We start from the raw sequence: 25,799 nt of genomic DNA on the forward strand, positions 1-25,799 counted from the left end.
TAAAGATAAAGTTAATGTTAATGATAATGATAATATCCTTGATAATGATAGTGATAATGATAATGCTAATGATAGTGGTAATGACATTGATATTGATAATGATAATGATAATGATAATGATAATGATAATGATAATTTTATATATCTATTGGATGAAAAACATGGTGAAACATGGGTGAAGCCTCATCAAAATTTTAAACCTAATAATCATAGTCCTACTAACAGTATCTCTATAAACATAAATGATGATGTATATTCATGGTTAAATGATGATGATATAATTACTGAAGCCGCATTCCCAGATAACTTTAGATGTATATTATCTGGTCCTAGTGAATGTGGTAAGACATTCTTATTGAAAAAACTAATTCTAGCTAGTATATACTTTGATAAGCTATACATCATTGGACCTACTGGTGATCAGTACCATGGTATAGAAAGAATAAACCCAAAAGCAGATGTTGAATTTATTAAAGATATAAAAGATTTACCATCTCCTGATAAACTACCCAAAGACTTAAAGAAACTAATGATATTTGATGATGTTAGAGCCAAAGAACCAGTTATTAATGAATACTTTTGTAGAGGTAGACATAATAACTGTAATATGATATATCTGAATCAAAACCTGTTCTCTCTGGATAGGCAGAGTGTTAGAGAGAACTGTAATCTATTCATTTTATTTGAACAGAGAGGTAAAGTCCTCATATCTATATATCAAGATTTCTTTAATAATGTTGAACTTAGTTATAATGATTTTGCTAACATATGTAATAAGGTATGGAAAGGGCCTTATAATTATATTGTCATTGATATTACTAAAAATAAAGATATTAATGGTAAACTAAGAATTAATTGGGATCGGAGAGTTTTGTAGTCTGGTTTAAGTATCAGGGAACTTGCTTCGCAGATAAGTCTAAGTCTAAGTACAAAAATAAGTCTAAATCAAATGTAAAGTAAAACTTAATACATCACCGTTAAAGTCTATAGGTCTTTCATGCTCATCTTTAATATGAAATTCTATATATTCTATTCTATCTTTAGTTACATTTTGATATAAGATCTTAGTTGGTATAATATTTATCAAGTAACCTGGTGGTTCAGTTAGATTAAAAATATATAGTATGGCAGTATCTTTACCATTTTCTTTAGCTCCAGATATAACATTACAATGAATGTTAATAGTACTAAAACCCATAATATCAATAATTTTCTGAGATTTTTAACTACCTTTTTTATAAATTATTTTTCTAAATCCTAGTAATGAGGCTAGTGAATTTTCTATATCAAAGCTGAGTGCTCCTTGTTTTATTTCCATTAAACATTTCATCGTATTCTTATCGGGTTCTATTATAACATTACCATCAGTTTCTTCTTTTATTAATTCTGCTATATCAGTTAACTCATATGCTCCCGGTGTAATAGCAATGGGATTCCTTTATAACTATGATTAAGTATAGATGTAATGTTTGGGCTTGAGGTAGAGATAGGGTTATGGTTAGGGTCAGAGCTAAGAGCCTGAGGTAAAGCTTCATCATCTTCTATAACAGTACTAGCATATAAGAATTGATTGTTTCTCCTATTCACATTAAACACCAAATTATAAACAGATAATCTAATTAAACCTAATTTTGTTATATTAAGTATAGGTTCACTAAAGTTAAACTTTTCTGTTGGTTTTATCATTCTAAAATTAAGTGTATGCTCTTCTTTAGTTTTAGTTAAAGCTTCATGTATCTTTTGTAGTTCATATAATATCAAGTTGTCTGTCATTTTTTATCTAATAAAAACGGATTTTAATTTGGATACAACTTATAGTTATAATAATGATATACAAAAAAGTAAGATTATAAAATATAAACCTAATAATCTGGCAATAATGAATACGGTTAATACAAATATTATTATCATACTCAATAGAGAAGAGAATCACTTAAATTTGCGTGATTCATATCTAGAGATAGAGTTTGTTGTATCAGATGATGCTGGTGGTGTATTTGCTAATGATGCTAATATTAGATTAGTTAATTATGGTATGATGGCATTGTTCAGTTCAATTAAGCTTGAAACTAGTGGTGGTAGGACTATTGAACATATAGATCATTGTCATCCTAATCTATTGATGTATAAGTTATTAACTAGTACTGGTGATGAATATGAGAGTGGTTTTGTTAGAAATCAGGGCAATAGAGATAGTCAACTTAAAGGTGACCATATTGCTGCACAACGAGGACATATGTATATGATGATTAAGATGAGTGATCTGTTTGGTTTCGTAAATGATTTAGAAATGATTATATATGGTTTAGGATTTAAACTAATATTAAAAAGGAATAATAAAGATAGAGCTCTATATAGAGTTAATGCTAATCCTGGTGCAGTTTCCAATGATGATAATATAGAAATTAGAGATATATCATGGTGTGTGCCTAGGGTTGATCCCAGTAATGATAATAGATTTATTGTGCAAAAGGGTTTAAATAAAAAGAATAATGTAGACTTTAGTTATTATGAAAGAAAGACATTTTATAAGAATGTACCCAATGCTACTAACTTCTTGTTTGATCTTGGTATGGAAAGTGGTATAGAAAGACCACAATATATAATAGTTGGTTTTGAAAATAATATTGTTAATGAACAAACTCACGATGCAAGTACATTTGATGTAATGAAGGTTACTGAATGTTATTGTAAGATTGGTAGTGGGTTTTATCCCGAGGATAGAATGAATATTAATTCTGGAACCAATAATTATAATGAGGCTTTTAAAGAGATTGTTAGCTGTAATAAAGATTATAATGGGCTACCACATAATATAAAACCATATATAAATCATAGAACATTCAAAAGTAATTATAGAATATATGTATTCGATACTAGACATCAAAGGGATCAAATAGGTCCACAACCAATACAACTTAAATTTATATTTAGTGCTGCAGTTGCAGATGTTATATGTCATGCATTAGTATTAACTAGAAAGGTTATTAGTGTTAATAGTGATGGTAATAAGATGGTTGATATAATATCATAGATATAATTTAAGTCATAGATATAATTTGAGTCATATATATAATTTAAGTCATAGATATAAATCTAGCGATAATTATAATTTTAGATATAACTCTAGCGATAATTATAATTTTAGATATAACTCTAGCGATATTTTATGATTATAGTATAATATAGTTTTTGTTATAATTATATACTTATACTTATACATAACCATATACTTATACTTATATTTATAGCTGGTCAGCTCTAGTTGTTACTCTTGTTAATACCTAACTATTTCCTATTAGTATTAACAAAACCTTTAGCATAAATAATGTCTAATTTCTTTTTATTCTCTAGAGCAAAGCCTCTAGCTTCAAGCTTAACCTTGGGCTTGGGCTTAACCTTAGGCTTAGGCTTGGGCTTAGGCTTAGGCTTAATAACAACAAAAGGATTATACATTTTAACTTCCATTATCTTTTATATATAGAAATGAGTCTTTTAAATAAGTTCAAAACTAATTCATACTGTGTTGGAGGTAGACATTATAGTGGTACAGTTAATATAAGAGGAGCTATTACTTCAAAAGGAACTAAGACGTTAAAAGGTAAATGTGTTTTATGTAGAAGGAATAAATCAATGACAGTATCTGATGCAACAAAAGAAGCAGAAGGACTTAAAGATTTCTTTAAAAGTGTTGGTAAAAGCTACGGTTAATTTTGGAAAGAAAGTGGCTAATAATCCAGTAAGAGCATTAGAAATAGCAAGCAAAATAGGAAGTGCAGCTGCATCTAGAAACCCTAAGGCAGCTCTAGCGGCTACACCTGATTTAATTAAATTTGCAACTACTGGTGAAGGTATAAAGGTAGTATAAAAAAGTAGGGGGTTATACATAGGTACAAAGAAAAGATAATTATTTGATTATGATTATGATTATGATTTTATTATGTTTATATTTATGTTTATGATTATGATTATGATTATAATATGATTATATCCATGATTATATCCTTGATTATATTATGTTTATGATTATGATTATAGCTGTGATTATGATTATATATTTATCGATAAATATTAACACTAATATTATTATTACTAAAAACATTGTTATTACTAAGCACTAATATCTTTAATCTAAAAAAATACTCAGCTTTTTTTTCTTGTTCTTCTTATAATCCTCATATAACTTAACAAATTCATTATACTCATCATTATCTATTTTATTATCAGTCATTGATTTAGTATATAGTTTATTAAACTTATCACTAAACTGTTTACTTAAAATATACATTTGTGATTACTTTATAATTTTATTTCTAATTTTAGTATGAATTGTTTTTGATAATGAACCACAAACAGTTGCTGTAGCAAAAGCTGTTGGTATAGAATAAGCTAATCCTATACCTGTTAATGAAACTGATGTTGTTGTTGCAGTTGTTGCTATTGTTGATAATACTATTTCTGTTATCTCAGCTATGTTAATATAATTCTTATGTCTACTTAACTTCTTATTATAGTTATTAGTTTCAAATTCATAATAATTTCTAATATCTTTAATAATGTTAATATTGTTGTTAAATTTATTATTAGCTTGAATCTTTTCGTTTATCAATCTTTCTGATACTGATGACAAATCTGGATATAGTAATCTCTCACTCGGTGCTGTTAGATTGGTCATTGCTTTGCTTATTTTCATTAGTAAAAATTCTTTCTATGTCTTTCGTTATATCTTCTTGATTAAAACTATAATGCATCTCAAGTCTGTCTTTCTCTTTATTATCAAGTAACTTACTTTGTAAAAATATAGCAATTATATATTGTACTATAACACCTCTAAGAGATTTATTGTATTCTTTCATTTCTCTCAGACCGTTAGTAAACATTTCATCTAAGTGTATGTTAGTTATATTCTGATTAAAGTTTTTATTATCAAATTCTTTCTTTAATGGATTATATTTAGAGATAGTATCTGCAGCAACTTTAACACAAAATTTAACAGTATTTCTGACTTCATTTGTTGATTCAAAAAACTCATTAATTAGTTCTTCATTAACTTGTGTCTCATTTAGTTGTAATGTTTTAGTTGTAAATTTATCAAATTCACCCTTTCTTAGTTCAGTTATGTTTCTACTTAAAATGTCTATTTTATTAGAAGAGGATAATAAGTTATTGTCACAATACTCTTTATTAACAACAACTTATTCATCTCTAGGAGGATGAACATTTGTAATTTTATAGGTATCCTTCATATCAATATCATCATTATCTTTTAGGAATAACCCACGAGCCTTACTTAGTGTTAAGTTGTTTCCATTCCCTATATGACGTTTCGCTTGGTTAAATCTATTTCTTGTCATTATTTATATTAAGAAATAAATCCGGCTTGCCGGCTTAGGACCGTAGGTCTATATTTAATGATTCCAAAACATTATTATTAGATTCAAAATCAAACTCGGATTTCAATAGTTCTTGTTCATAATATTTACCTTCTATTATCTCACCATTAATATCTCCTATTTTATAAGTTGGTGGATGTGTTTTTAGAACTTCATTCACTTTAAACAATTCTCTATTCCAATTAGAAGTGTAACCTTTAGAGAAGATATTACGTTTATCTACATTTCTAACATAATCAGCAACTTTAAATTTTGGTGTTGCTTTGGTAGAATTAATCTGAGAAGCAGTTTCACTGATATAGTATTTAACTTTATCAGGATTATTAGAAGCATCAACTGGTGTCATATTAATTGTTGAGTGGATGTTATTGTTATATGTTAAAACAGCATCATTTAATATATTTACCCCATTACCATCGCCATTGATGAACATAGGTTTATTTATTATGTGTAATAATGATCTATTAAATCTCTCTATAAATACAGCCTTTAAATCATAATAAGTAGAATATAGCTCTATCCCTGAAGCGGCTTTGCCGGTTCCATATTCTTTAAGTAAAGATTTAAATGTTTTATTGTAAAACTCACTACCTCTATCTACCCATAACTTTTCTGGTTTGCTAGGTTCAGAGCCACCTTGTGGATGTTCACTTAATACTATTTTAAAACCATTAGTTATAGATAAACCAGATTTATTCTTTAAAGGAATAGCCCATTTATATTTTGTGAATATATCTATAACTGTTAACATAAACTTATAATTATTATTGTATTTACTTAGAGATGACTTATCAATTAAATCAACTGACCATGTTTCATCTTTATATAATGGTATTATTTTTTCTCTTCTAAACTTTGTTATTCGAGGACTGAATACTTCTTTAGCTAGTTGTTGTTGTTATTGTTTTTCCACATTTTTTATGAACGTAGTCTTGGTTTCACCTATTTACCATAGTTAAAAACAAAATTATCTAGTTGGTCTTGATTAATAATATTCATAGATAATAGTTGCTTAGATATATCTTGCATTTCATCATATAACCCATCATGACCAGCTTTTGTTTCTAGTATTAATAATTCTAGTCTTTCTACTAAATTATTTGAGTTGCCATTTAATCCCCTGCCAAATATATCATCTCTTACCCCCCTTATACGTTTTATAGTTCTATATCTAGCGCTTTTTTTATCCCCTTTTCCTAAATCATATCTAATATCCTTTAAAAACCTTTTAATTTTGTTTTCATCTTCCTCAACCTTATCATCATATGTTACATTTGATTTAGTAAGAAAATCAGTAAATCCTTCTGAAAACTCATATACATTATCCCTAACTAAAAATGCACCCTGCTCTAGAGTGATATCAACACCATTCATTTTATATCTCCTACTAGGTAAATCTACAAGTTCTAATTTTAATTGAGGATTAGTTTGATCCCCCATGTCATGAAGAAGTTTGGCTGTTTTTGTATCAACATTAACTGGTGCTATATCTTGAGTTTGCTTTATGGTCCCCTTTAACGTTTCACCAATCTGCGAAGCAGTTTCACCCATCTTGGAAGCAGTTTCATTAAACTGGGAACCAGCTTGCACGATCTGCGAAGCAGTTTCACCAATCATCTTAGTTTGTTTATCTAACTCTTGATTTTGCCAATCTATTGCTCTTAATGTTTGTTCACTTAATGCTAGATTCGGTTAATTGTTTGCGTTTATCTGCGAAGCAGTTTCACTGATAGTTTTGGTTAGAGGATCAAATAACTCTTCTATTTCACCATAATATTCTTGTTGTTTTAATTTATCTTCTAATCTATTTCTTCTGTTTTGTTTTTCTAGACTGTTTACTTCTAGAAGTTTATCTAGTTCAGTCATTTTATATGTATTGAAAAGTTAAAAAAAGAGTAAGAAAATGGATAATGAAAACAGCTTCTCTCTTAATCTAAAAAGATGTTTAGCTTGTAAAAGACGTTGTAATACTATAAATGAGTTTATTGATCATATTAAGGAACCAAATCATGATGATTTAATAATTTCAACTTATTCTAAATAAGTAGATGGGGCTGAGAAGATAAAAAAATTTCTAGAATATAATAAAAATATAATAGCTGGAGCTACACTACATAAGAATACAATCATGGGAGACACTATGGAAAAATATATGGCTCAGATAATGATTTATAATATACTAACTACCAACCATATGGATGTAATGAATGAATTAGGTCTATAATTATTTGTTATAAAAATTAGCAAAGCTCGTTATATAATATAATAGCAACTTCAATTAACTTTCTATCATCATTAATGGTTAGTTCTGGAAAATTATTAACCAGTAGGTCTTTGTCTCCATCTAATCATGCTTGGTGGATCATTTTTATTAAATCTGTTTTGAATAGATATGGATTCTCATCATGCGGATAGCTTTGAATATTATTTACATAAAATCTTTTATCATCAAATGTGGTTAGACTTATCTTACTTGTTTTTGTTGTTGTCATGTTATCATCAACTTTTTGTATTCTACATTCATCTACTGTTCTCTGTGTATTATTCATTAATGCATCATAATAATCTATGTGCCTAGCATTATTATAATTCTTTATCCCTTTTTCTTTAGTGTTTTTAGAATAACTTTTGAAGCTATATGTTTTTGGGGACAATGCTATAAATTCCTCAATAATCCTACTTCCCAGCTCGTGCTTAAACTTTCCGGGGAGTTTATTATTAGTTTTTATAGGTATGTCTAGATTACTTAAGTCCATATGCTCATCACTAACTTTATCTTCACTATAATTTAATACGAAACTGTCCGTATCCATATAGTGAAGTGTTAGATCTTTGAGGGATGGTTGTAGAATATTATAGAATACATCATACATGTGTAATTTACTTAATTCTAAGATAGTAACACCTACATATACTGGAGAATCATATTCTATTTTTTTCTTTATATATTCTATTTGGCTATAATCTCTATATCTAGTTATATTCTTAAATGTTGGTTTACTTACACTTTTCATTATCTTTTCTTCATCATGCAAGAACTTGCTTTGAAAGAAGTGTAGAGGATTCATGCACATTCTTCCATATAATGAGTTATTCATTACTTTCCTTACATCCTTCTCTGCTTCAGTTTTAGCTGTTGCTCTTTTGTTAGTGTTGTTTTGTATATAATCTCTACAAATATAATCTTGTTTAAGTTTAATTACTCTATGTATATTTGTTACTTTTACTCCCTTCTTAACATAGAACTTTAACATCCTATAATGAACCATATATTCTGTTTTGTTGTTTTGGTCTAAGATTAATTTCTCTGCTCTGTGAAGCAGTTTCCCTGATCTTGCTTTACTTTCTTCTCTTTCTCTGCATCCCAATTCATTATCATTTATCTTTCTTTTATTAGGCATTAGTGCTAACTGTTCTGTTCTCTCTTTATATTCATTAGTATAATCAATATCACAAACTATTGTAACCATGATCACTATCATTTGGAGTATTCAATTCTACATCTAGAGTAGTAGTAGTAATAAACTCAAAATCCTTATAAGGTAGCTTTTGCATCATTGCATAACCATATAGGTTGTTTGCGTCTATGTACCATATGGTCTTACCATCACTGTTATTTATATATTTATCACCCATTATTCCACATATACCACCTCTCTTTGCTCCAACAAAATCATCTAGCATTTGTTTATCTTGCAACGTATCTAATGTAACACCACTTGACATTAACCAACAATCAAAACTATAACCTGGTAGACTAACGTAATGAAGTGGATTGAGCTTAAATTCTTTCATGCTTAGTTTAACATATTCATTCATGCAATAGTCTAATATTTCCACATCATTCTGTAAATACTCTATAGTTAGATCTTTTCCAGTTTTATGAATGTTTTCATTATTAAAGTTATCTACTTCTTCTTGTGTTGGTAATTTATTATGTAGTGAGGATTTGAAGTCTTCGATTTTTAGATTATCTATATTTTTTGTTGGTAGGTAGCTTTGCTACCATTGGCAGCTTCGCTGTCATAATCATCCAAACCAAAGTATTCATATGGGTATAATCTTTCAGTTTTACATCCGTATATCTTTGCCATTTGATCTAGAGGCATAGCTACGAAGTTATAACTGTCTAAGAATTTGAGACAACCAATGCTAAACATCTTAGATTTACCAGCAGCTAGGGGTATGTTATCTACTTTTCTTTTATCATTATTCTGTTTAAAGAATTCACTGTAAGTAGGTTGAAGTCATAGCCAGAGCCATTATGGAATATTACTGGAATGAAGTTTTGTTGTTTGTATCTTAGATTACATATTTTACATGCTGGTCCTCTATATTTACCAGTTTCATGACAATGATCTCTTACTTTTTTAATACATGTTTTGCTGCAGATATGACAAGTGTTATTAGTTTCATGATATATTTTATCTTCTTCTGTGAATATCATCGTTTCTTTATGTTTGAAATTATTCTCAGTTTCTATTTCTAACAGATCTCTAGCAAATCTTTTGATGCAGCCTAGACCGAAGTAGTGTGTGAAGTTACCTTGCCAGGTGTAACCACAGCTATTGGAATATGTTCAGCTATTACATATTTTAAATCATTAGTTGAGACATCGGTGAAACCGCTTCGCGGATCAACAATGCAACATTCTATATCGGCAGTTATAATTTTTTTTATATTCTGACGTTTGTGTTCATTTATAAAAGTAATATGTTTTTTCTTAGGACAAACAATCTCTGGTTTGAATGAGGTGCTGCATTCGTGTTTATCATATTAAATTTGTGAATTAAACCAATAGGTATACCTATCACAATAATAATATTTAATGTTGTTTTTATTTGGTCGTTCTAACAAGGTTTCTATATTTTTTATTAGGGCACAGTGTTCTATTTGACCATTACTCCAAACTAGTATTCTTACATCTTTTCTATCTTTATTAAAATCATCCACTTGTTTAAACAATTCTATTTTACCATTACCACAAGGTAAGTATACCCAAATATTAATATTATACAATTTCTGTATTCTTATTATAAAAGCAAAATCATCTTCATGTTGTTGTCTTGTTTCAGTTAGTTTATCTACATATTTACTTTCTCGGGTTGCATGGTGTGGGGCGGGATGTAGCCAAGCAGTTATAGTTAGTTAAAAGCAATTGTATTTATCACTGCGTATATTTAATATCTATTTAGAGTTTTTGAGATCTGGAGGTAAATTTGTATAACTACCAATAGATGCTTTAGTTGGTTCAATGTTTTACTGAATACTTCTTATTCCAAGAAACTCAAAATCATAACCATAACCTTCATATATTTCCTTTTCGAAATCTAACCACCGATTGAAGTCACCATATTCATATATTGCATTATTATTAATATAATCAGTATTGAAAAATATTTTAGTAGTTTTAACTTTTTCTTTGGTTCTCTTCTTATAATCACATTCAGCCGTGATCTTATATTTAAAACTCTTAACTTTACGAAACTGGTAACAGTTTTTATTTTCTTCTAAAGAGTAATTAGTTGCTTCATCTATATCTTCAATCTAATTCCCACCTTTATCAGTAATATAAAATTCTCTCATGTTCTGACTTGAGTTTATATCGAAGTCTTCTGTGTTTTCTAGATACATGCGATTGTGACTATATGAATGAGTAGTTAGAGCTACTTTACTTCTAAATTCTTTATGACATTCTTTACATTCATACTTAATTCTGGTGTAGATATCCTCTTCAGTTTTAGTTTTAGGTTTGGTGGCTGGTTTAGTTTTAATAATACAATCATCTTCATCCAAATTGTACACCCTCTCCGAGATTTCCTCTTCTTCAGACTCAAACATTTTCTCCAATAGTTCCTTATGTTTGAGATCGTATGATTGATGCCTGTATAAAGCCTTCTTTGATTCAAAGGATAAATTACAGACATCACAGTTAATGATACTAGTATTAGTTGATTGAGACATGATGTATTCTTTTAGGGAAACAATCAAAAAATAATTTTTCGAAAAATGAAAATGAAATGCGATAAGTGTATAAATGAACCTTGGAAAGAATGTTGTAATAATTGTAAAGAATTAGAATATTCTTGTTATGTATGTAAAAATATGGTTAAGGTTAAAGATTATATAGAACATTTGGGATATCATTATTCTGATCCTGATCAATATCTAACATGTAGTATGTGTAATGTTTATAAACATATATCATTATATAGATTTAGTAATATGAAATGTAGACTATGTATTTATCTTCATAGATATAGATATGGTCACACTAGAAATCAATTCAGAGAGCATGTTTATAAGTATAATATTCAAGAAGACATAGAAAAACACTAATCACTGTGTTTCCACCGATCTCAGTGTTTTTGACTGTATACCCATCACAGTGTGTCCCATATACAGTCTCACGGCAGGAATTATCCTTTTTAAGTACTGTGAATTTGGTTTTTTATCTCACTTAGTTTCATAGTATTTCATTAGAGTCGGGGGACGTTCACTGGAGTCAGTGAGGAAGGAACCCCAAATCTTCCGTTTGCTAAAGCAACTTAACTAGACTCGATGATTTAAACACTACACCAAGTGAGACAGAAAGTTTTATTTTTAAATTGATTAAATATTGATTAGGGGATATATGAAAATTTTTATTATTTTAATATTTCTTTCAATTTTTGTTCAAGTTTTTTCGCAAATTGGTTTTACCTGCTTTTTACACGGTCTCACTAGTTTTATACTAGTATCTGGGATACGTTCACTGGAGTCAGTGAGGATAGAACCCGAACTATCGGTGAAACCGCTTCACGGATCCGTCTGATAATGGTTAATTACCAGCTTAACTCTGTACTAGTGGCTTGCACTAAGTGAGACAAGAAATGATAGATTTAAAATATAAAAGAAGTGAATATAGAGCTAATATATAGTAGTGGATAAAACAAGGGATTCAACAAACAGTAAAATTTGGCCCGATTCGACATGCGCGATTAGCGTTAGGAGAAAGGGACAAATTTTACTGGTGGTTGAATCCCTTGTTTTATCCACTACTCTAGATAACTCAAATTAAGCCACGAAATACAGACACGCATAAGAGAAATAGTTGAAATTGAAGCTTTTTCTAATTGATATCTAAATCTAAACCAACATCTGGATTCCTCGATTTTTCTCTTTTATTGATTTCAATCATTTGATCAGTTTTCGAAAATTTTGCTGACTATGACTTTTGCGAGCTGCAATCAGTTTCAATCATTTTAGGTTACATCATATCCGTTGCACTCATAAGCAAATATGGGGCTGTTCTCGCGCATAAATTTAAGCTCTGCTCACGAATTTATTTATTTTGTTTATTTATTTAATTTATTTATTTTATTTATTTAATTATTTGTTACATACACTAAATATGTATTTTATATATCATTTCAGGAATTAACGTGTTCCTTTTTTGAATTGAGAAAAATATGAATTTTCGTTTGTTTTCAGCTATTATTTTAATCACAATCAGCAAGAGAGATGTGTTCGTACGTGGATACTTCAAAGAGTCGTGGATGTTTCAGATGCCAGAAAATGGCACTGACAGAGGTCAAACTTGTGCTAACAGTAGGTGAGTGCTGAATGCAAAAATGCATGCTTTAAAATCAACTTGTGCTAAGCCCAACTTACGTGATTGAAGTTTGACCTGATAAAAGTTTGATCTCACAAAAATTTAAGATTATCTGATAAAAAGCATGATCATAGTTATTTTTGGCAACGACAGTCTGATCAGATGTCATTATTTCTGATTGATGCAAAACTTTTATAAAGATAGACTATCACTAAACGTTAAATGGCATGATTAATGGTCTTTTATGTCTGTACAAGTTTGATTAGCGCTCAATTTGTCATTTGCATTTCAATAATATTTTTCTACTCTGCGTAAGTTCTTTCTCTGGGAAAATCTTGGTTCACGACCGACCATTCTTATTAATATCAGTTCAGTGGTTTCGTTCATTGGAGCTGTTTCTCTTGTATTTGCGCCTGCGCCTAAATAATTCCTGCCACTGATTCACGATCCATACATAGGAAATGAAGTTTTGGGCTCCCCTCCAATGGGATGGGATGTCAAAAAGGCTGTCCCCTCTCATTGAGTGACACAAAACTTGACGAAGACTCTTCATTTAACAGTTGAGACAAGAAATCATAGATTTACTCGTGTATCATACGTGCCTATAATCTAGCGCCTCCTATATTAAGCATGATAGCGGACCCACGGATTTGTGTAACAGAGACTCATTGCGATAACCTACTAAAAGCTGCAGACAGCCCCGCAAGCTGCAAACTTCTGTTATCAGCAAAAGGTGATACGTTTGAGGGTCTTATGAATTGTTTCCGAAAATTCTCCAAATGACTCACAGACCTGAGGAATTAAATGAATTCCAACTTCGCTAAACTTATGGGCGTTCTGTTCGTAGTTTCGGTCCTCAGCAGCTGACAGTGCAAAACCACTCTTCACCACCGCATTTGCGATAAGGCTTGGTTACGAGGGAGAAGTTTCGGTAATATTCAAGGCTGCTAGCTCTTCCACATTCCTTAGAGTAAAGAATATATCGCCCAGTCTGGAGTTCATTCCGGATAGTAATTTTTAAATATAAAAATCGGGTTGTAATTTGTAATCTGGTCAGAGATGGTGAAGAGTTGGGCTCAAGAGAAGGCTGAAATAAATACGATTTTTTACGATCCTTGAGAGCAATATTATCACACCAACCTTGGCGTGACTTGGCTTGACTTTCTATTAGGTCAGTGGACCCAGATTTGTAGAACGGACATTTGCTCTCGTTTTTGAACAGCTGAGCACCCAGTCAGAGATTTAAGAGCAACCCGGAGCTCATTTGGACATAGGTACAAACCCAAAGCAGAAATGGTTGCGTCGCACAACCAGGCACCTGATTGTGGTAGAGGGAGACAGTAAACGAGCTTTCTCTCAAGAGGAGTGCTGTCTAGCAAGTTGTTGTGAGCGGAATTATGAATTTCTTCCTGCGTTTTTCTGAGAGGTTTTTGTGGTGAAAGTTTTACCTAATTCTTCAATTGTTTTAACAAATGAGGTGTCCACAATTGGATTATGGCCAGTCAGTTTTTCTAAAAGAAAAAAAACTGGAATACAGAGCCAATATACAGTATGAACTTGATCAGTTGATCTTCGTTTTCCAACAACTGTTTTGTTTTTGGAAGGTATACTTGATCTCATTAGGTATCTGACAAAAAGACATCCAAAATGCCTTCAAAACGTTTCCCGCTGAACCGAATCGAAGTTTCACACGATTTTGGTTGATTTTTATGAGGGATAAGTGCATCGCAAAGACTAGATCTTCTTGGGATCTTCGAGGCAATTAGGAAATCTACCATAAATTCATTGTAAATCGTTCACATATGGTAAGTTGTCTAGAAATTGCTCTATTTTCCTCAATTAACGCGTTTTTTAGACAAGAGGAAAGAAACGCATCAAAGATTATAGCACCTCCTTAAAACTTGAATTCATATCTAATCTGTTCCTCTGGATCAAACGATCAATTTTGTTCATGCTTTCAAGTGAAAACAACGGGTACTTATCATTCCTGAGTTCCAAACCACAATCCACTCCTGATACTTTTAGAGTTTCTAACGCTTTCAGCAGATTGTTCTCAGATTCTGCAAAAATTTCGTCACCAAGATAAAAACAGTGTTGCATGAGGTTTGCTTTTTCTTTTAATATCAGTAATAGGAGTCAAGATTGCAAGAGAAATCAAACGTGGACTCTAGGGATCTCCGTGTTGCACTCCAGACTGACTGTCAACTGTTCGGCTCTTGAAGGAGAAATCAGTATGTTAGGAGAATCAAAGGAGACAAACGAAAAAATAAGGCATCAAAAGTTTTGATGACCTGAGGACATTTCTACGCTTCAGTGAATTAAATGAGATCTGATAGATCTGATATCAATTTGGAGTATGCCCCATATCATGCACTATTTTTGCGGCTCCTCCTAACTGTTTTTCTCGAAACAACTGTACACTTTTGGAAGCTGCTTTTTTGCGATGCACTTGGCACAAAACTCCGCCAACAGCAATAGGTCTGACGCCAGCCTTTCATTTCTTCAAGGCTGATAGTGAGGCACTACAAAAACTTGGAGCTACGAAGCTTGTTATTAAGCTTCTGCTGGCCAGGTTCTTCATTTGGTTGAGGAAATTGTTCCCTGTTTACATTGATAAGAAAATTAACAATTGGTTGTGTGGACAAGACGCTTTCGATAAATTTTGGAGGTTCCAGTAGCTGTTAATTTGGAGAAATACTACAGCTGTAACAGCATTTTTTGTCAAATTGGAAAAATTTGGAAGATAAAGTCTCCTATAACATCATGTATTTCGTTTTCCTTTGGATGCAGTTTTTCGAGTTCAATGACGTTTTTTTTTTGTTGTCGCGTGCTATTCCCTCCAAATACATTATTTTTGCCGCACGTCTAAATTGTCCGAACAAAAAATGCTCTAGCTAGGCAAGAAAATGCTTCCTTTATTTTGTTGCTCTTGTATTTCGCTTGCTTAATCGAAAGTGATCCGTACCAAAGCGCAGCAAACTGACCGCTCTCCAACAATCAAATCTAATCAACATTGATGTTTCCTGTTGCTTATGTTTTTTCAAACGCTGTTAGAGGCACGCAAGAGTTGTTTGCTTATTGCAAAAAAAAACTAGCCATCGACACCGTCAGGTTTTAGATGCAACCCTCTAATGTTAACGTATTATTTTCGGGCAACCGCTGACAAACTTCTACGGCGATAAGGCACAGGGTTCCTATATATTTTGCTGCAAATTGTTTGTGGATGGGACAACTCGCATTGATTGCTACTTGAGCCTGATGAACCACTTCCCATTGTTGCAGATTGTATCATCTCATCAATGCGGTCAGATAAATCTTTTGGTATCTTTATCACTGTAGACAACAATTGAATAAATTATGAGCATTTCCAAATTGACATAGAGCACTCATTTATTGTAGTTTCAATCCAATTGCAAGTGTTTCACTTTAAATTGGACAAAGTTGTACTCCAAAACTGAGAACTTACAAAGATTATTGTTTTCATCGTTATCGAAAGTACGGTACCAACTGGGATCAAGAAACGAGACACTTCATCGTTATTGTCAAGTTGTCAGTTCAACCATCCGCTGCGTTAAACCAGTTGAGGAATAAGATAAAGGGCTTCTCCTTGAGCTGCTAGATCTTAGTTCTTATGCGGTACCTCTGTCAGGGGATTAAGAAACTGGCAACTTGTCGTTGATATTCAAAAAAAAGCGAAAAGGGTTTGAATTGTCCATTCTATCGTGGTCTTAATGAAACTGAAACAATCGATCCGAAGGTGATTTAGCTCCTAGGTTGTTTTTCATTGTCAAAAAGTGAGAAAGATTCAACAAGAAAACCGCTTTAAGAATAGTAAGCTTCGAAGATCCAAGTGGTAGGATTGGGAGCTGTGGCAAGGGGGCTGAAAGTTTAAGATCTAACCAGGTTTAACAATTTTATACAGCGCCAGTTCAATGATATTTCGCCTTGACTTATCCTCCCCAGAACATAACTTCGACGACAAGAACTAAAGGAGTTTTAAAATTGGTCTTGAAGATGAAAATTTTTAATGTCAGTTTTCAATGATGGTTGAATTGGTAAGATGCCAATGCCAAAACATTCTGAGCACGTGCAACTTTCTGTTGGTTTGAAAATTGCATTAAAACCTACTGATATTTGAAACAGGGTCTGGGCCAAGCATGGTGTGTTATGTAGCAGCAAAAAACTTACAAAATCTCATTAGTCTTCATTTAGGTGGGAAATGATTTTATAAGCGATTGCTGAGGTAACCATGAGTAAAGAATCTGTAAGCTATCAGAGAACAATCTCTAATTTATCAGTGAACAATCAGTAAACAGTAATTAATCAATCAGTAAACAATCTGTAAATAATCAGTAAACAATCACTAGACTATCAGTGAACAATCCGTAACCAATAGAAAAGTAATAAGTAAACAATGACTATACAATCAGTAAAAAATCACTTAATAATCAGAAAATCAGTCATTAAACGATCAGTAGACAATCAAATCTTGGCGCTAAAGTGTTCCGTTTCTGGTCATCTTGTTCTCTTGTCGTTTTTTATGGCAGATTATTTTTATGGCACAATTTTTGAAGGCTAATTTCCCTAAATTGCGTTTAAAGTTAATATTTGTTTACCCTATTGCATGACGAAAATGGTTATTCTCATAATAACTGACAATAATGTTGAAAGTCAGAATCACTCATGGCTAGATTATTAATTTCTGCCAATAGAAATACGTGCGTCAACTGGTTTAAGGAACGTTTGAGTTATTTCGCCCATTTTTTCAGCTGCTTTTTACTTTTGTTTCCTATTAAATTTTAAGAATGGAGTAAACTTACTCATACACAATCTTTTTGATAGGTCTTTTATTTGCGGGTATTTTCAATGAACGTAGATTCATTTCGGCACCGGGAAACGCTTGTAATGGATTAGGAGCAACAAAATCCCATAAAACGTAATTTTGCTTCTTCTATAACAGGGAAAATTAGTCCCTGCCGTGGATTGATAAACGGCCAAAAATATTCCCTTATAGTAGACAAGTGCATAATGCAGAATGCATCCATCAAAATCAATCTTTAATACGTTCAATTTAAATGATTAAAGTTTGACGTGATAAATGTTTGACTTGACAAAAGCATCATCAATATTATTTTTGGCAACGACAGTTTGATCGGAGATCATTTCTGATTGTGGCCAGAAATTTTTATTAGAGTTCAGTTTGTAGGAAATGAAGTTTGCTTTAAAACCTTCAAATTTCTGAATTCTGATTGTCTGGGAAAGAGGGCGAGGAGCAATTATCTGACAAAATCTGCTCAGTGATCATTTTGACCTGGACTGATCTGATCAGAGATGGCGCTGAGCCAACAATCAGTGAACAATCACTAAACAATCAGCAGACAATCAGTAAAAATTCAGCAAACAATCTGTAAACAATCAATTTTTGGCGCTTGAATGTCCCGTTACTGGTCATCTTGTTCTCATGCCTATATTTGGCAGGTTGCAAATTCATATTTTGTGGAGACTAATTTCTTTAAATTAAGTGGAAATTTACAATTTGGCTACCTTATCACTTGACTGTAATTATAATTCTCGAAATGACTTACAACAATCTTGAAATTCTTACTCAAATTTAATCACTTAAATTCATAATGCTGATGATTCAGTTTCGCTCATAAACATTACTTGCGTCAACTGATATACGAAGTTTTTTAATCAATTTTGCCCACATTTTCCAGTCGGTTTCCACTTTGTTTCTTATTATATTTTAAAGGTTGACTGTACTTACTCAAAGTTAATCTTTTGATTAGGTCTTTAAGTTGCAGGCAATTTCTGTGAAAGTAGAGTGATTTCGTTACCGTGCGCCATGACGTCATAAAATGGAATTTAATTTCTCTCGAGCCGGAAAGATCAGTTTCTGCCTTGAACTTTGATAGTTGACCAACAGAGTTTTTCTGTTCTAGTGATCATTTCTGTTTCATTCTATACTGGAAGATGGCAGATGGCCCTGGTTTAGAGCCACACGAGACAGACTCAGAGACTGCAAGAGAAGAATTCCAACAGCAGACCAAGTCTGTTTACAAACAACTGAATTGGTTCTCTCCATACATCGAAGAGTCGACAACAGGTAAACGTTTATAGACTAAACGCGCTCAGAGTAGGACACCATAAATTTCTCTTGTGTGAATCACACAAAAAATCGTTTCTTTTAAACCCGATATCTCATGTAAAACCGGACACATGATTTTAGGCCCATTTACGAGAAAACGTGTAAATTTGCATGATTTTTGGGGCTTAACATACGATTTTTTGCGTGAAGCACATGATAAATCATGTGAAAAACACAAGAAGTTCGCCTGTTTACATTACAGTTTCGTTGTAGACACTCCATTATTGGTATTTTAATGACCTTATAAAAATATTTGAAACTATGCTTTTTCCCAGAGCAGCATTAACCGCTGCGTTAATTTTCTTCATGCGCACCCGATTAAAGTGAAATGGAATTTTTGTTATTATTGCAAACCTTGTTGCTATGTGAATAGTAACACACTTTCGGAAATTGCATTTCCGTTTTCAATATGGCTTTCAATTGTCTGTTATTTGCCTTATTCCATACATCGCTCGGTCGTTTTTTACATAATTTTCAGATTGTCAGACTTTAAGCAGAAGACTGCCTGAACATAAAAAAGTGTTGTGAAGCCATGAACGTCTGAACATGAACGCACCAAAGTCTGGTGAAGCCAAGAACTTCTGAACATGAACGCACCAAAGTCTGGTGAAGCCAATAACTTCTGAACATGAATGTATGAAAGTCTGGTGGAGACACGAACGCCTGAACACGAACACAACAAAGTCTTTAAGTCACGAACGTCTGAACATGAAACCAGGAAGATATGGTGAAGCTACGAACATCTGAACATGAACGCATGAAAGTCAGGTGAAGCCACCATTGTCTGAACATGAACGCACAAAAGTCTTGCGCTGCCACAAACATCTGAACATAAACGCAAAAAAGTCTTGTTAAGCCACGAACGTCTGAACATGAACGCAAAATTGTATGTTGAAGTCACGACTGTCTGAACAAGAATGCAAGAATGTATGATGAAACCACGAACGTCTGAGCTTCAACGCACGAACTTATTTGTGAGGCAACTAAAATCTGAACATGAACGAACGAAAGTTTGGTGACGCCACGACCATCTTAACATGAACGAAAAATTGCATGTTGAAGTCAGGACTGTCTGAACTTGAATGCCAGAATGTATGTTGAAACCATGAATGTCGGGGAGCTTTAACTCACAAAATTCTTTGTGAGGCAACTAAAATCTGAACATGAACGCACGAAAATCTTGTGAAGCCACGAACGTCGGAACATGAACGCACGAAGGTCTGATGAGGCCACTTACGTCTGAACAAAAACGCACGAAATTCCATGTGAATCCACAAAAAAATCGAAACATTAAAAATGAAAGTCTGGTGAAGCCAAGAACGTCTGATTACGAACACAGGAAAGTCTCGCGAAGCCAAATATGTCTGAAAATGAACGCATGAATGTCTGGTGAAGCCACGAACATCTGAACATGAACGCATAAAAGTCAGGTGAAGCCACAAAAATCTGAACATGAATGCATGAAAGTCAGGTGAAGCCACCATTGTCTGAACATGAACGCACAAAAGTCTTGCGCTGCCACAAACATCTGAACATAAACGCAAGAAAGTCTGGTGAAGCCACTAGCGTCTGAATATGATTGCATGAAATTCTGGTCATGCCACGAACGTCTGAACCTGAAAGCACGAAATTATGGTGAAGCCACGAACCTCAGAACATGAACGCACGAAAATCTTCTGAAGCCACGAACCTCTGAACATGAACCCAAGAAATTCTGGTGAAACCACTAGCGTCTGAATATGATTGCATGAAATTCTGGTCGTGCCACGAACGTCTGAACATAAAAGCACGAAATTCAGGTGAAACCACGAATGTCTGAACATGAAAGCACAAAAGTCTTTTGAAGACACGAACGTCTGAACTTGAACGCACGAAAGTCTGGTGAAGCCACGAACGTCTGATTACGAACACAGGAAAGTCTCGCGAAGCCAAATATGTCTGAAAATGAACACATGAATGTCTGGTGAAGCCACGAACATCTGAACATGAACGCATGAAAGTCAGGTGAAGCCACGAAAATCTGAACATGAATGCATGAAAGTCAGGTGAAGCCACCATTGTCTGAACATGAACGCACAAAAGTCTTGCGCTGCCACAAACATCTGAACATAAACGCAAGAAAGTCTGGTGAAGCCACTAGCGTCTGAATATGATTGCATGAAATTCTGGTCATGCCACGAACGTCTGAACCTGAAAGCACGAAATTATCGTGAAGCCACGAACCTCAGAACATGAACGCACGAAAATCTTCTGAGGCCACGAACCTCTGAACATGAACGCAAGAATTTCTGGTGAAACCACTAGCGTCTGAATATGATTGCATGAAATTCTGGTCGTGCCACGAACGTCTGAACATAAAAGCACGAAATTCAGGTGAAACCACGAATGTCTGAACATGAAAGCACAAAAGTCTTTTGAAGACACGAACATCTGAACTTGAACGCACGAAAGTCTGGTGAAGCCATGAACGTCTGAACTTAAACGCAAAACTTTATGTTGATGTCAAGGCCATCTGAACTTGAATGCAAGAGTGTATGTTGAAATCACGAACGTCTAAGCTTTAACGCACGAAGTTCTTTGTGAGGCAACTGAAATCTGAACATGAACGCACGAAAGTCTGGTGAAGCCACGAACCTGTAAACATGAACGCCCAAAAATCATATGAAACCACGAGCGTCGGAACATGAACGCACGGCGGTCTGATGAAGCCACTTACGTCTTAACAAGAACGCACGAATTTCCTTGTGAATCCACAAAAATCTAAACATGAAAAATGAAAGTCTGGTGAAGCCATGAACCTCTGAACATGAACGCAAGAACGTCTGGTGAGGCCACAAACGTCTGAATATGATTGCGCGAAAGTCTGGAGATGCCACGAACGTCTGAACATGAAAGCACAAGATTATGGTGAAGCCACGAACCTCTGAACATGAACGCACGAAAATCTTGTGAAGCAACGAATGTCGGAACATGAGCGCACGACGGTCTGATGAAGCCACTCACGTCTTGGCAAGGACGCACGAAACTCCTTTTGAATCCACAAAAATCTAAACATGAAAAAAGAAAGTCTGGTGAAGCGAAGAACCTCTGAGCATGAACGCACGAAAATCTTGTGAAGCCACAAACGTCTAAATATGAAAGCACGAAATTATGGTGGAGCCACGAACCTCTGAACATGAACGTACGAAAATCTTGTGAAGCCACGAACGTCGGAACATGAATGCATGAAGGTCTGATGAAGCCACTTACGTCTGAACAAGAACACACAAAATTCCTTGTGAATCTATAAAAATCTAAACATGAAAATTGAAAGTCTGGTGAAGCCAAGAACCTCTGAGCATGAACGCAAGAAAGTCTGGTGAAGCCACTAGCGTCTGAATATGATTGCATGAAATTCTGGTCATGCCACGAACGTCTGAACCTGAAAGCACGAAATTATGGTGAAGTCACGAACCTCAGAACATGAACGCACGAAAATCTTGTGAAGCCACTTACGTCTGAACAAGAACGCACAAAATTCTCTCCTTGTGAGTCTACAAAATGTAAACATGTACGCAGTATAGTCTGGTGAAGCCACGAACGTCTAATTATGAACGCGCGAAAGTCTGGTGATGCCACGAACGTCTGAACATGAAAGTACAAAAGTTTTATGAAAACACGAACTTCTGAACATGAACGCACGAAAGTCTGGTGAAGGCACGAAAGTCTGGACACGAACGCACGAAAGTCTGTTTAAGGCACGATGGTCTGGACACGAACGCACGAAGCTGTGGTGAAGGCGCGAAACTCTGTTGAACGCACGAATGTCACAACATGAACGCACTTATATGGTCCAGACGTGAAAAAAGGTAAATTTTGCAAACAATCGAAAGTCTGGCCATAAGATCTTTCCGTATGGGACTCTCCGGAAATATCGGTTTCCATCTTTCAACCTCGGGATACATGTGAGTGGCATTGTTATTTCTTTTGTATGATAATAATTACATGAAGGCAAAAACGTAAACAACTTTTTTATTTGAATTGATTTTTCGCATGTATTGACATTTTACGGATAATTTCTATACAGCCCGTAACAACTCAATAAGAAGGAAGACGGTGCGTAGGATGTGGATAAACACATTTTACCTTATACTACGACTGGGCACAATGCAAACATATACGATATGACCTTCCAAATTTTAGTATTTACAAAAAAAAACGATACCGTTTTTTTGTTGGAACAGAGCATAAACTTTAATTTGAGAGTAAATTACAAAATTTTTTGACAAAAATTTTAGGTTTTATACAATTGTAGTTCACGGTGCTATTTTGATGAAACTAAATATTGCACTTTGTCGATTTTCTTTTTTTCTTTGTGGGATTGGTGCGTAGAATTCAGTAAGCATAAACGTATCTAATGTGCGAGTTTACCGAACTCACAATTTTACAAAAAAGTTACTGTTTGGAGTTAAATCTTCTTATTCATTGCTGCTTCAATGATTATAGATATTATTCAGAAACGTGAATAGCAGTTCAAAATGATAGCAACCTGATTAATGACATTCTTTTTGTTAAGACTCATTTTTACTGCAACTGGATGCAAAAAAAGCATGATTTTAGATTATATTGTTTACCATTCTTAGATGCGATGATAATGCGGGTTTAGTTTAGGCTGGGGGAAATTAGAAAGTCCAACGGATCTTTTTCGGAATTTTGTTAGGGATTTTGTTGACGTTAATAAAAATATCCTTCTCTTAAAGTTTACAAAATTTTAAAATTTTTGTTTCATGTTTTGCCAATGATTTTGTTGAATTTTTGGTTTCAACTTTTATCAGAGATGATTTTGTGTACCAGAAAGTCCTATAGTTTGATCACTGTTGATAGTTTTAAAACAGAGAATGTTTGGAAAATCTATTTTTCTTACCATACTTTATCTTTGTTCAAATTTAAAGAAAGTTTTTATTTCTGCATTCTGGTAGTTTCTGAAATGAACGCATTCTTTTTCTCTTCAGTTGAGAAATATTAACCATTTGTCTGCCACATTTATTTTTCATTAAAACACAAAATTGTGTGAGATTTTTCAAATCATTTGGTTATTACTCTAAAAAATGTGGGACCTTGACGGGTTATGATAGTTTTTGTCGTTTATGTACTTGATGAATTATTAGTCTGGCAGTTATGGAAAAAAACGGTACCATTTTTTTGAATTCATGAGAAATGCTCACATTTAGGTTATTGTTCCGACCCCACTTGTGGGGTGGAAGAACTATATACTCAAGTGGGTTTTTTTGTTCAGTCAATTTTGGCCGATGGATTTATTCATCGCAGAGAAATGTGAGTGGTATCATTAAAAAGCTGCTCCAGCGTAAAATTCAAAATTAAAATTTTTTTGACTTTTTTTTTTCGAGGAGTTATCGAGGATTGAAGTTTTGTGTGAACACGGGATATTTGTTCACTTTTAGTGTGATTTTTCTTCAAATTAAGATTTTTTCTATAAAAATAGTATAAAAATAGTATTTCAAACTTAAATTTCTTGCCCAAAATTGAACCATTTTTGTGTCCCTAATAGACTAAAGGCGATAAAAAAGACTAGTTGTGGTCTCATAGGGAGCTTCAATATCAAAAAAAAAATCGAAATTTATCTGAGAGCTCTTTTTTTATAAAAATTTTCTACTTTTTTTTGCTTTTAAGTCACCTAGAGACAAGTCACTTTTCATATCGAGGTTCTGTTAATGACAAAGCTCCTTTAAAGTCATATGAAGCCCAATGATCAAAAAACCGTTTTCAAAGAAGTGCTCTTGTTTTTTTTAAATTCGACTCTGAGTTTTCGTATTTTTAAATGAAATTTTGATTTTTTTTTCAGATTTTTGCTAATTTTCTGAAGTTTTATGACATGGACTCATTGACTAACCGTGCAATATAATCCGTAATCAGATTTAAGAGAGCATATATAGCGCTTTGAGTGGACAGCTGATGGCTGTTAAGACTTTAAAAATAGTTTTTCGAAAATTGTTTCGAACATTAAGCAATCATAAACTTATTTTCGTGAACTGTAAGTCAGTTTCTGTAATGACAGCACCCTCTTCTGTCCTACAGTAACCAAATTTGATCTAGTTGGCGGTTTTATCTATTAACTTTTAGTAATATGACTTCAATGACACAAGAATTCAAAAAGTTTAAATTTTTTTTGGATATTTCGTATTATTGGTTACATTTGCAAACTTATCACATTATCTTAAAATTGACAGCTCCTATTGGCTTAAAGAAGACGTTCAGTGGATCACAGATAAATTTTTCAGAGAAAAGTTAGGGTTTTAAATTGCTTCGACCTTTTCTTCTCGCACTTCTCTACTGAATTTTTGGTTTTTGCCTGATTTTGTTGTTGTTTTCATTGTCATAAGACTTGTTGTGATGTCTTATTGATCACCGATGCATGACAAACATCCCTATTTGTCAATTAAAGCATACTTGAGCGTATTTTTTAACTTTGGTTGAAGTTTATTGAGGTTATGGGCTGTTAAGAGTTTAAAAGTAATTTTTCGAAAATTTTTTAGAACATTAACCGATCCGAATCTTTTTTTCTTCGTGGACTGTTAGTCAGTCTTAGTTCTTACAGTATCCGTTTTTATTTCTAGTGCAGCCAAATGTATTATGGTTATTGTTTTCATATTCTACCTATTAGTTT

The 25,799-nt window shown here is 33.2% G+C and overlaps 1 protein-coding gene across 2 annotated transcripts in view; it reads left to right on the forward strand.

The window, feature by feature from the left end:
* Nucleotides 1-25,799, forward strand: part of LOC142349364 (uncharacterized) — a 99,574-nt gene that overhangs the window by 66,311 nt on the left and 7,464 nt on the right. For both annotated transcript variants that reach the window (XM_075400849.1, XM_075400850.1), the window contains exons 2-3: nucleotides 12,867-12,987; nucleotides 18,930-19,093. In XM_075400849.1, coding sequence (XP_075256964.1) covers nucleotides 12,867-12,987; nucleotides 18,930-19,093 — 285 coding nt within the window. The remainder of the gene's footprint in view (nucleotides 1-12,866; nucleotides 12,988-18,929; nucleotides 19,094-25,799) is intronic.

This window comes from Convolutriloba macropyga, chromosome 11, assembly GCF_964194025.1.
Source record: "Convolutriloba macropyga chromosome 11, txConMacr16.3, whole genome shotgun sequence".
Lineage (NCBI taxonomy): Eukaryota > Metazoa > Xenacoelomorpha > Acoela > Convolutidae > Convolutriloba > Convolutriloba macropyga.